The sequence below is a fragment of the Thalassophryne amazonica genome, chromosome 1 (assembly GCF_902500255.1).
Source record: "Thalassophryne amazonica chromosome 1, fThaAma1.1, whole genome shotgun sequence".
NCBI classification, from domain to species: domain Eukaryota; kingdom Metazoa; phylum Chordata; class Actinopteri; order Batrachoidiformes; family Batrachoididae; genus Thalassophryne; species Thalassophryne amazonica.
This window is the reverse complement of record NC_047103.1, coordinates 46,686,721-46,699,909: the sequence shown is the minus strand read 5'-3', so window position 1 is coordinate 46,699,909 and position 13,189 is coordinate 46,686,721. Positions and strand designations below refer to the sequence as shown.

The 13,189-nt window shown below is 41.0% G+C and overlaps 1 protein-coding gene across 1 annotated transcript in view; it reads left to right on the top strand.

The window, feature by feature from the left end:
• Window positions 1-13,189, top strand: part of pan3 (poly(A) specific ribonuclease subunit PAN3) — an 86,781-nt gene that overhangs the window by 19,233 nt on the left and 54,359 nt on the right. Inside the window, 7 exon segments of the mRNA XM_034169056.1 lie at window positions 5,676-5,736; window positions 5,738-5,777; window positions 5,885-5,918; window positions 5,921-5,941; window positions 11,246-11,407; window positions 11,880-11,996; window positions 12,267-12,368. Coding sequence (XP_034024947.1) covers window positions 5,676-5,736; window positions 5,738-5,777; window positions 5,885-5,918; window positions 5,921-5,941; window positions 11,246-11,407; window positions 11,880-11,996; window positions 12,267-12,368 — 537 coding nt within the window.

Here is a 13,189-nt window from a genome sequence, read left to right as displayed (position 1 = left end):
GTCTGATTAAAACCTTTCTGAGGTGTATTTAAGGCTACGCTTGGGGCCAGGGTCAACTTTGTTTCACTTGAAAGTTTTCACTGAATCAGCACATATTAGAGACAGAAGCAGTGCACATTACACCAGCAAAGAAAATGTGCCTCATTGAGGATGTTCTGATTTTTTTTTTTATCCTTAGTCAGTCCTTTAACTTTGAGAGGTCTTCCTATATTGAGTGTTACAATAGTTTAAAAAGACTTTCATATGTAGTTTACATGGTGCAAAACACTAAAAATCCATTCAAATCACAGTGGAACAAAATATTTGTCAGTTACAAGAGAGCCTTAAATCAGAAGTGCCTGACTCCGTGGTATAACTCACAAACTCGCAGCTTAAAGCAGATAACCCGTAAGTTGGAGAGGAAATGGCGTCTCACTAATTTAGAAGATCTTCACTTAGCCTGGAAAAAGAGTCTGTTGCTCTATAAAAAAAAAAGCCCTCCGTAAAGCTAGGACATCTTACTACTTATCACTAATTGAAGAAAATAAGAACAACCCCAGGTTTCTTTTCAGCACTGTAGCCAGGCTGACAAAGAGTCAGAGCTCTATTGAGCCGAGTATTCCTTTAACTTTAACTAGTAATGACTTCATGACTTTCTTTGCTAATAAAATTTTAACTATTAGAGAAAAAATTACTCATAACCATCCCAAAGACATATCGTTCTCTTTGGCTGCTTTCAGTGATGCCGGTATTTGGTTAGACTCTTTCTCTCCGATTGTTCTGAGTTATTTTCATTAGTTACTTCCTCCAAACCATCAACATGTCTATTAGACCCCATTCCTACCAGGCTGCTCAAGGAAGCCCTACCATTAATTAATGCTTCGATCTTAAATATGATCAGTCTGTCTTTATTAGTTGGCTATGTACCACAGGCTTTTAAGGTGGCAGTAATTAAACCATTACTTAAAAAGCCATCACTTGACCCAGCTATCTTAGCTAATTATAGGCCAATCTCCAACCTTCCTTTTCTCTCAAAAATTCTTGAAAGGGTAGTTGTAAAACAGCTAACTGATCATCTGCAGAGGAATGGTCTATTTGAAGAGTTTCAGTCAGGGTTTAGAATTAATCATAGTACAGAAACAGCATTAGTGAAGGTTACAAATGATCTTCTTATGGCCTCAGACAGTGGACTCATCTCTGTGCTTGTTCTGTTAGACCTCAGGGCTGCTTTTGATATTGTTGACCATAAAATTTTATTAGAGATTAGAGCATGCCATAGATATTAAAGGCACTGCGCTGCAGTGGTTTGAATCATATTTATCTAATAGATTACAATTTGTTCATGTAAATGGGGAATCTTCTTCACAGACTAAGGTTAATTATGGAGTTCCACACGGTTCTGTGATAGGACCAATTTTATTACTTTATACATGCTTCCCTTAGGCAGTACTATTAGGACAGCCATTGCTTAAATTTTCATTGTACGCAGATGAAGATGATACTCAGCTTTAATCTATCCATTGAAGCCAGAGGACACACTCCAATTAGCCTAAAACTGCAGGATGTCTTACAGACATAGACATGGATGCACCTCTAATTTCCTGCTTTAAACTCAGACTAAAACTGAAGTTATTGTACTTGGCCCCACAAATCTTAGAAACATGGTGTCTAACCAGATCCTTACTCTGGATGGCATTACCCTGACTCTAGTAATACTGTGAGAAATCTTGGAGTCATTTTTGATCAGGATATGTCATTCAGTGCGCATATTAAACAAATATGTAGGACTGCTTTTTTGCATTTGCGCAATATCTCTAAAATTAGAAAGGTCTTGGTCTCAGAGTGATGCTGAAAAACTAATTCATGCATTATTTCCTCTAGGCTGGACTATTGTAATCATTATTATCAGGTTGTCCTAAAGTTTCCCTGAAAACCTTCAGTTAATCAAATGCTGCAGCTAGAGTACTGACAGGGACTAGAAGGAGAGAGCATATTTCACCCATATTGGCCCCTCTCTTCATTGGCTTCCTGTTAATTCCAGAATAGAATTAAAATTCTTCTTCTTACTTACAAGTTTTGAATAATCATGGTCCCATCTTATCTTAGGGACCTCGGTAGTACCATATCACCCCAATAGAGCACTTCGCTCTGACTGCAGGCTACTTGTAGTTCCTAGGGTTTGTAAGAGTAGAATGGGAGGCAGAGCCTTCAGCTTTCAGGCTCCTCTCCTCTGGAACCAGCTCCCAATTCGGATCAAGGAGACAGACACCCCTCTTCTACTTTAAGATTAGGCTTTAAAACTTTCCTTTTTGCTAAAGCTTATAGTTAGGGCTGGATCAGGTGACCCTGAACCATCTTCAGGGTCCACGTCTATAGCAGTTATGCTGCTATAGACGTAGACTGCTGGGGGGTTCCCATGATGCACTGAGTGTTTTCTCTTTTTGCTCTGTATGCACCACTCTGATTTAATCATTAGTGATGATTCTCTGCTCCCCTCCACAGCATGTCTTTTTCCTGGCTCTCTCCCTCAGCCCCAGCCAGTCCCAGCAGAAGACTGCCCCTCCCTGAGCCTGTTCTGCTGGAGGTTTCTTCCTGTTAAAAGGGAGTTTTTCCTTCCCACTGTCACCAAGTGCTTGCTCACAGGGGTCGTTTTGACCGTTGGGGTTTTTCTGTAATATTGTATGGCTTTGCCTTACAATATAGCGCTTGGGCAACTGTTTGTTGTGATTTGGCGCTATATAAATAAAATTGATTTGATTTATAATGGCAGTATGAAAACTCTTTCTTAAAAGATTCCTATAGAAATCTGTCCAAGTATACAAAAAAGCTCAGACTTTGCTGCTTTCCAAAGAACTGTGAGAAACTGTACCTCATATAGACCTTTTAATAGTATTAATACTGTTTCTGCAGCTGTTGTAGTGACTTGTCTTGTGAAGTTATCATCCCGCTCTTTATTCAACTGGTGTTTCAGACAAATGAACAAGTGAATTTAGTTCTGACATGCTATGCACTCATCGTTGAGCTTCACTCTAACAAGCTGTTAACTACAGGGTTCTAACTAGGATAAAATTTTAGCGCAGTGGTAATGTCGACGGAGTGAAGCGACCGAGGTGGGGGATGGTGCGAAAGGGGGGAAGCTTTTGAAAATTCAAACTATTCTAGCGTACTGGAGAGGAGAATTCGACCGATAGTCAAACCTCGGATTCAGGAGGAGCAGTGTGGTTTTTGTCCTGGTCGCGGCACACTGGATCAGCTCTACACGCTCCATCAGGTGCTCGAGGGTTCATGAGAGTTCGCCCAACCAGTCCACGTGCTTTGTGGATCTGGAGAAGGCGTTTGACCGTGTCCCTCGGGGCACCCTCTGGGGGGTGCTCCGGGAGTACGGGGTCCGGGGTCCTTTGCTAAGGGCTATCCGGTCGCTGTACGACCGCAGCAGGAGCTTGGTTCGCATTGCCGGTAGTAAGTCAAACCTGTTTCCAGTGCACGTTGGCCTCCGCCAGGGCTGCCCTTTGTCACCGATTCTGTTCATTATCTTTATGGACAGAATTTCTAGGCGCAGCCAGGGTGTAGAGGGGGTCTGGTTTGGGAACCACAGAATCTCTTCTCTGCTGTTTGTGGACGATGTGGTTCTGTTGGCTTCGTCAAATCAGGACCTTCAGCGTGCACTGGGACAGTTTGCAGCCGAGTGTGAAGTGTCTGGGATGAAAATCAGCACCTCCAAATCCGAGGCCATGGTTCTCGACCGGAAAAAGGTGCTTTTCCCTCTTCATGTCAGTGGAGTGTCCTTGCCTCAAGTGGAGGAGTTTAAGTATCTTGGGGTCTTGTTCACGAGTGAGGGACGGATGGAGCGTGAGATTGACAGACGGATCGGTGCAGCATCTGCAGTGATGCGGTCGCTGTATCAGACCGTTGTGGTGAAGAGAGAGCTGAGTAGGGGGGCAAAGCTCTTGATTTACCGATCGATCTACGTTCCGATCCTCACCTATGGTCATGAGATTTGACTCATGACCGAAAGAACGAGATCGCGAGTACAAGCGGCCGAGATGAGTTTCCTCCGCAGGGTGGCTGGGCGCTCCCTTAGAGAGAGGGTGAGGAGCTCGGTCACTCGGGAGGAGCTCGGAGTTGAGCCGCTGCTCCTCCACGTCGAAAGGAGCCAGCTGAGGTGGCTTGGGCATCTTTATGGATGCCCCTGGATGCCTCGCTGGAGAGGTGTTCCGGGCATGTCCCATCGGGAGGAGGCCCCCTGGGAAGACCCAGGACACGCTGGAGGGATTGCGTGTCTCGGCTGGCTTGGGAACGCCTTGGGGTTCCCCCGGAGGAGCTGGGGGAGGTGTGTGTCGATTGGAAGGTCTGGGCGGCTTTGCTTGAGCTGCTGCCCCCGCGACCCAACTCCGGATAAAGCGGAAGAAAATGGATGGATGGATAGATGGATACAACAGGACAGAAAACTGCTTGGATATATTGATGAAATATAGGTTGTTCCATGAAAAGGAGAACCAAAGTGTGACATGAAGGTTCATTTCTGCAAACCATGTATTTATGAGAAACACTTCTACACCTGTGCTTGTATTCCTTTGAGAAATACAAGGAAGACCAGACCTCCCATGAGACATAAGATGATGGGGACTTTGGGAATTTATTCTTATTGATGCAATTTGAAGAAGTTTGCTTCACATGCACACAGCAAAGATCATAAATTACAGCTAGCTGGATGACAAACCCACATCTGATTTTTTTTTGCTGATGCAGTTGAATGTAATACTTGCCAGTATTAGTTACAGTCGCAACATATTTTAAAATACAAATTGCAGTCTATTTGATGTTAATTCCAACTGTGTATTAGTTGGTTAGTCTTTATGTTGAAAATGGCAGTTTCAGAAGGTTATGTTTGCCGATTACTGAAAATTGTTTCCAAAAATGGAAGCCTTGAATGCCACAAGTTTGGATACTTTTTGTAAAGGAATTTTGAGAGACATGGTATTTTTGAAAATGCCTTCAACGAAAGAATCATGAAATTCCTTCGGCTTGCTTTTCAGTGTTATGTTCTACAATGTGGACATCCTTATATCTTTAGTTTTGCAATGACACATGTGAGTACATACCCTCTGACCCTTTTTCTATCGAATGATCTGTAAATATATATATATATATACACACACACAACAGAAAGGGAAACTAAAACAGTAATTATACAATAGGTAGCTTGTGCAGCTGGGAATAGTGCTACAAGTTTGGTACTATAAATTATTGATGTGAAGTCGAAACACTACTGTGGAATGTTTTGAACATTTTTCCAGAGTCCGTATCAAAAACGAAGATATCACAAGCTGTGCTAAGTGGGAGGCCTCAGTATGTCACCATCTGAATTAAAAATAAATGCCTTGAAATGTTCCTTGGGAAAGCTAATTTGGGTTGAAACCTTAAAACAGAAGTGAATGACCTGGGATTGTGCTGGTTTGCATTTTATATTTAAAGGCTACAGTCAGTGCAGGGTCTATACGGGTACTAGGGCGTACGTTTCTTGTTTCCTAATGTAGTCTAGTAAAATCTTGACCAGCACATTGTTGTGAAATGGACCATATTTTTCTGCTTAACCATGGACTATTTGAGTTGCAAAATATAGCTCGTCTATGAACGTGTTGGTGGTTTTGTATTTCTCAATAATAGGAAGCTGTGTTTTGTTGGTTTCTTCACAGGTGTTTCCTACCTCAATATCTATCCCCCTACTGCTCCCCATGTGGCTTACATGCAGCGAAAGCCAATGCCCATCCTTCTTCCATGGTGATGAACTCAGACAGGTATTTCCTTCTCATTCCACTGTTCCTTTAAATGTCTACCCTCCATTTGTCTTTTTGTTGTTCTCAAGGTAATGTCTGAGTTGAATTCCTCTTTGTCTTTCCTCTAGGAGTTGATAAATAGACATCTTATAACCATGGCCCAGATGACCACTCAGAGAACCCAGGTAATGGGTCAGCTCAGTTGTGATTTATGCAAAAGAAAGTGAGGACTTGCCCTCAGCAGGTGTGTTCCCAAACAGCAGCGGCGGCAGGATTGCAGTGTAGCCACATATAAACCACCGGCTATTATATTTAACATCTAAAATTATAATTCATGTCTGTTAGGAATTGATTGGCCGTGCCTCTTGAATTAGCAAATCAGCTTGTGGCAGAGCAGGGAGAGATGGAAAATAGCAGGTTCAGGGTTTCTTGAGGACTGGATTGAGAACCCCTGCTCTAGTGTAGGAGTTTCATGGCTGCGGTTAGCCTTCATTTTGGTTGTACTGCCCTGACAAATTATTGTCCACCTGTGTTCCAGCTACTTTGTCTAATATTGTCTGTGCACTTTTGCAAATGTCATACAAGGTTGTAGTGCAAAGCACTCTTGAATCCTCAAAGAGCACTTCGAAGCTTCAAATTAAAGTTTTAAGCCTCGGCAGAAGTATACACTGTACAGAATTACTCTCTATTTGCATTATTGCTTCTTTGGTGCAGTGATCCCCAACATTTTTTTTTTAAACCTTGAAGAAGCCTCTGCTTATACCAAGGAATTCTGAGCCCCCCGCCCCCTGACACATAAACATGAAAAGAATAAATGATTCATTCCTATTTTTGTTTTTGGAAAAAAAAAATAATGAACATATATGCTTTAATGCTTTTTTCTCCTTTTATCTTTGGTTCATCCATACAAAATGACTAATTAATTACTATTGATTACCCAGTAAGTGAGTTATAATGACTTTATGTAACATTCACTTTTAATTTTGACGACCTTAGAACAGATCAGAAAACCCGCCACTTGCTGATCTCAGGGGGATCTCAAGTTTGGAAAGAGGGCTTTATTTAATACAAATTTGAAGACTTATGAAGGTTAAGGTTGGGTTCAGCCAACATTTTCACATGACTTTGCAACCAGCATTGCAAAAGCCATGAGATGAAGCTGAAGTGATCAGAATCTACATGATTATTGTATAAAATTGTAGATTAACTTTAACTCATTATTCAACATGACTGCTTATTTATGTTGTTCTTCTGTATGTAACAGAATTAGGTGCTTTTTTCCCCCCTTCTTCTTCTCCAGAAAAGTCTACATAATTGCTTTTTTGTCAGACCACATGACCTGAGGAACACCTGCGATGCACAGGTCTGATATAGAGTCCGTTTTTTTTTTTCATGTAGTGTGAGATTCTGGAATATTTTATCGGTGGTGTCTCTGGTTTCCTTCCTGCCAGTCTGAAAATATGCCCACATTTTTTGTGTGTGTCTCTGTTTAAGAGCACACATACAGTACTGAGCAATCTTTTAAGCACCCCCCCTTTTTTGTGACAGTCCCTTTTACTTGAAATGACATCATTTCTCTTAATTAGACATCAAGGATTATGTCAACATATAGTCCATGATGTGATTAATAACACTATGTAGGTTGAATTGCTTAATTGAAACACAGTCATACAGACATACACAGCTTACGAGATGAGGTACGGTGAAGCTGGATACAACAACAAAACACCCAGGTGGTTTATGGTGTCAGTGTGGTCTCTCTCAGGCGGGGAAGCGTCAAGGCTGACAGGTGTTTCCAGATGTGCAGCTTTTTTGCGGGGAAACACTGCACTGTAGACGCGTATTTTAAAAAAAAAAAAAAAGATTTGAGATACGTCATTGCTTTGCAAGCAGAAAATGGCAAATTGGTAATGGCTTCATCAATTCATACTTGGCATATAGTCATTTACAGTCCAGTCAAGTTTTGTCTAGAAGGTCAGAGTAGTACCTCTGACATGTAAAGAGGGCAAGGGACTTGCATCCACAAAAGCACAAGAACTGGGATGCAGCAGGTATGCTGCATATTGTAGATGCTCCAAATTTGAGGGATGTGGCTTTAACAGAAGGTAGCACGTTTGCTGGTGAGCTGGACGGAAGAACAAACATCTGCATGCAATGTGTGAACTTGGTGGTTTCTTAAACCCCTTTACACAGGGATTGGGTCTGTCCAGCAGTCCTTGTGTGGTCATAAATTACATTGAATACTGCGTGATGCCAGAGAGGTGCTCAGTTGCCGCCAGGACCTTACAAGGTCTTCTCGGTGTCCTCTCACAAATGCCATGATCGCAATGGTCGCCGGGAAGAATTAGCTGCTCCCTGATTTCCTAAACCAGGGGTGGGCAATCGTGCCATGAAGGGCCAAGACATTGCAGGTTTTCCTTGCAGCCTCAGCAAGTGATTTCATTAATGATCAGGTGTTTATGTTCAGGGAAGAAGCTCATCAGCAAACCCACCTGCTGAGGTGATTGGTTGCAAGGAAAATCTGCAGTGTCTTGGCCCTCGTTTCCAACCCATGTATCAAACAAATTATTTTTCCACATTCTGTATGTGCACATTCAGTTTGGATTATGCGTGCATGTTTGTTTGTTTTTTTTTTCCCTACTGCTGTGCGCCTGACAGCACCCCGCCTGAAAAGCCTCATGTGGAACATTTTAAGATACAGTAGGTACATTAACTTTATTGATGGAGTCACCACAGTTTTGTCCTTTTATCCATCAACTGTAAATTGAGAGTTTGACTCACAAAATTCCATGTGGCACTCCAGTCAAAAGAAGAAAAATGAGTTTTCTGAACAGGACAACAGCGTGACTTTTTTTTTTTTAGTCCCCGCAATGATTTTTTAAACATTCTTTTTTATTTTTCTGGCTGTCAGTTGTTTTCTAGTACATAGAAAGTCAAATGAAAAAGTTCTTTGCCAGTGATGTAATTTTTTCTGAAATTTAGCTGAAGCTGCTTGTGAATGACGGGGATGCGCACAAGTACCCACCCCACACAAGATACATTGTAAATCCAAACTGGCGACGCTATCTTCTGTCTGTGTGTGCACTGTGCACAGCCAGTGAGGAAATATGAGGCAGACTACTCATAATCCAGAATATATGTTAAAAAAGTGGCAGATCTCCATGGAAATCTGTAGCCCACAAACTCCACGAGACAAGAACACACACAAGGGCCGCTGAAGCAGTTATAGTTGTTTTTGCATCACCTCTGCGGATCGGATGCATTTTAAGATGCACGACAGACACAACTGCTGCAGTCCTGTGGAAAGGGGGCCTTAGTGACAGAAATGACAGAGACAGCTTGAATATACAGAACACCCCCCCCACACACAGACTTTGTATTAAGGCCTTGTCACAGTGGCATATTCGTAGAGCTGCTTATTGCGGCGTTTTGTTTCTTTTAATTACTCCCGAAATACGCGCATATTCAGCCTTTAACTGTGTTCGTTCATACTTGCAGCTGTGTGTGTTCGCGTTTTAATGTGTGCACACAGTCGCGTGTGCCATGCCGCACCAGTTTCAGTGTTATTTTCTGCCTCTGTGGAAGTGCGCTCTGTTCTCTACTCTGTGGTGTGGCTCAAAAACAGAGTCATTTAACATTATTATTATTTTTTTTTTTGTCTTGGTGGATCACTTTCTTTGTGTCCATATGCTCCTGAGTCTGGCTGTGGAAAAGCCTGCCCTGAACGAAATGATGTGACTCGTTAAACTGGGGGAGAGCTCTCTCTCTCTCTCTCTCTCTCTCTCTCTCTCTCTCTCCTCTCTCTCTCTCTCTCTCTCTCTCTCTCTCTCTCCTCTCTCTCTCTCTCTCTCTCTCTCCTCTCTCTCTCTCTCTCTCTCTCTCTCTCTCTCTCTCTCTCTCCTCTCTCTCTCTCTCTCTCTCTCTCTCTCTCTCTCTCTCTCTCTCTCTCTCTCTCTCTCTCTCTCTCTCTCTCTATATATCTATATATATATATATATATAATATATATATATATATATACTATATATATATCTATATATATATATATATATATATATAATATATATATATATAAATATATATAAATAAATAAAAAACTGACTGACTCTTCTGATAATGCTTTTCACTCCTCTGTCTGAAATCTTGCAAGGAGTACCTGGTCGTGGCCGGTTTATGGTGAAATGTTCTTCCCACTGCCAGATTATTGGCCCAAACAGTGCTCACTGGAATATTCAGAAGTTTAGAAATCCTTCTGTAACCAATGTCATCAGTATGTTTTACAACAATAAGGTTGTGAAGATCTTGAGAGAGCTCTTTGCTTTTACCCATCATGAGAGGTTTCTTGTGTGACACCTTGGTAATGAGACATCTTTTTATAGGCCATCTGTTGGGGCTAAACCAGCTGATGCTAATTTGCACTGACAAGGCACAGGACTGATAGATTTCAGCTAGTGTTTTGGCTTTCCATGCCTTTTTGCACATCTCTTTCTTTAGGTGTTCAATACCTTTCCCTGTCATTTCACATTATTACTTATAACTTAATTTGTAGACATCTATGGTTTGGTTTATTTATATGAAACACCTGACAAATATTCATTTATGCCCTCAGTATGTGGTTAGGGTTCCTTTTGCATGAATTACTGACAATAGACAATACTCCATTGACAATCGATGGGTATCTTCTATAGAGCCTTTCAAGTACAGTAATACCATTGTCAAACCAGTTATGAGTAGTTTTGACCCTGTGGACAGGTGCCAGGTCCTGCTAAAAATCAAATCAGCATTTCTGTAAAACCTTTCAGGAAATGGAAGCATGAAGTGCTCTAAAATCTCCTTGGTGCTGTGTTGACTCAATGCCATGTGGCCATTTTTATTAAGCTGTAGGAGAAAATTTTCAAAATTGAAATAAAAATGCTTGAAATGTGAGTTTGTGATAAGTCTAGAATATGTAAAAATTTTAACTGAGGAAATATATTGCTATTTTCACAATATTCACATTTTTGAGGATTTTAAGCATTCTTACTTGACAGCTTAAAGTGCCAAAGTGCTTTAAATATTTGTACTGTTAGTCTTAAAAATCGAGTAAGTTGCTTCCTTCGGCTTCATCTGTTTTCACTTTGGGTCACCACAGCAGGTCAAAGATGGATCTGCATGTTGATTTGGCAAAGGTTTTACACCAGATGTTCTTCCTGATACAGCTCCAGGTTACATGAAGAATGGACAGGGGTGACCAAGAACTGGGAACCTTGTGCACTCTAAACAAGTGCAATTAACTGCTTAAAATCTAAACTATCAGAATGCAGTACATTATGATGTGCATTAATTGTATATAAAAAAAACAAATGTCTTAATGCTAATTAGTTTGTTTTCCTTCTTTGTTTTATTGTTCATTACAGTTATGTAAAAACTGCATCAAATTGCTTTAACACTGAGTATTTCTGGGCGACTGCATGTGTTTTTGAGATTGACATCAATGGTGTCTTTTGTAGATGTACCATCTGAGGTCGATAGCTACCACAGCCTATTTCCCCTCGAGCCCCTTCCTCCACCAAATCGCATGCAGAAGACCAGCAATTTCAGCTACATCACATCCTGTTACAAGGCGGTCAACAGCAAGGATGATCTGCCTTACTGTTTAAGAAGGATACACGGTGAGAAATCTGAGATCTTATGTTCAGAAAAATCACCAGAAAATTGCCTGAGTAATCAATGTAGCAAATCATTTAGGCATTTTTTTGACTCTTAAGGTAACCATTTGTCATTAATGAAAAGGTTGTTGGTTGACTTAAATAGTTTCCTGCTCCAAAATAAACTTGATATTTTTATATATAGAGTATACCTGCATCACCAAAGGCAGAGCAGGTTGAGAAATTGTGTGTGTGTGTGTGTGTGTGTCTCACAGTGTGCATACAGCTGTATATGTTGATGTACACGATATTTTGAAAAAAATTACGACATCACTGTGTATCAAAAGGAACGGTGGCCACTGTATGATTTTAATTATGGCCGTGAGGGGCGGAATCTCTGAAACTGCTTACAATAAACAAGTTGCCTTTTAATTTCACAAACAGGAGGTAATAGTTGAGTTTTTAGAAAGTCCTTTATCTCTATTCTAATGTTCAGGTTTCCGCCTTGTGAATACCAAGTGTATGATGCTGGTTGACATGTGGAAGAAGATTCAGCACTCCAACGCTGTAACGCTCAGAGAGGTCTTCACCACAAAGGCCTTTGGAGACCATTGTCTGTATAAGCATTTTTGGGAAATTCTATCATTTATGTATTTTCCAAATTTGACATGTCTCTCTTAAGTCGTAGCTCTTATGCACAATTTGTGAATCTGTTTGAATATGAGATCTTAGTTTTAGAACAGGTTCCAAAAATTCGGAATTTGCTTCACGAGTAACATGAAAAGTTTTGATTACTTTTCAAAGACTGTACACTTTACATTCATATCTCTTGAGGATGATTTAGTTTGCTGGACTCACACGTTTACCTCTTTTTGTGCCTCAGCACTGGTGTTCTCATATGACTTTCACGCGGGTGCAGAAACCATGTTCAGCAGACACTTCAATGACCCAGCAACAGACTCCTACTTCACCAAGAGGAAGTGGGGTGAGTTGGTCGTTCTTCCTCCTTTCTGCAGAAATTAATCTGGCACCAACTCAGGTGCCTCAATGCACACAAGGTATATATTCAACACAATTTCTTATTATAATATGAAAAATGCTAACAACAACAACAAAAAAAACAAATCTAGACCTGCAATTTCCTTATAAAATCTAAAAAAAAAAAAAATGTCCAATGTTCAGAGAAGCGTGTTGCTTCCTCCTGTGTAGCAATGCTGGGCTGAGGGAAGTTTCATGCTGCCCATATTCCTGAACACGATCCAGCACACACCCATTGCTAAGGTCCCTAGTGAAAGGAGGAGGCCAAGGGGAATTCCACACAGCTGGCTGTAGCAAACAGATGGGTATTACTGGGAGGTACATCTGGACCGCAAATCTGTTTTGGTGCTAGTTAGTGGGGATGCAAAGCAGTTTCATCAGGCAATGGATGCAGTAATGCATAGCACCAGGGCATGCATCAAAACCAGACACAGCACTTTTAATCCAAATTCATAGCATCTTAAAAATGTTTGCACAGTAATGTATGTAGCTACAAGTTTAACGAAAACAAAGATGTATTGTTGAAGAAGGTGCAGTTTTTTAAACCCGCCTTAAGGCCTTTAAGGTGATTTTATGTCTGGATTCTGAAAGCTGTTCTGGTTTGACAGTTGACATTCACGTGCTACTTTACAGGGACATAGGGACTTTGAGGAAATTGTGGTTGAAACTGATTCTAGGCCAGGTGCTGTATGTTGCACCTACAGGAATTCAGACAGAGGAACCAAAACTATTTTTACGCAGTCTGAATTCATTCTTAGCACAAAAACA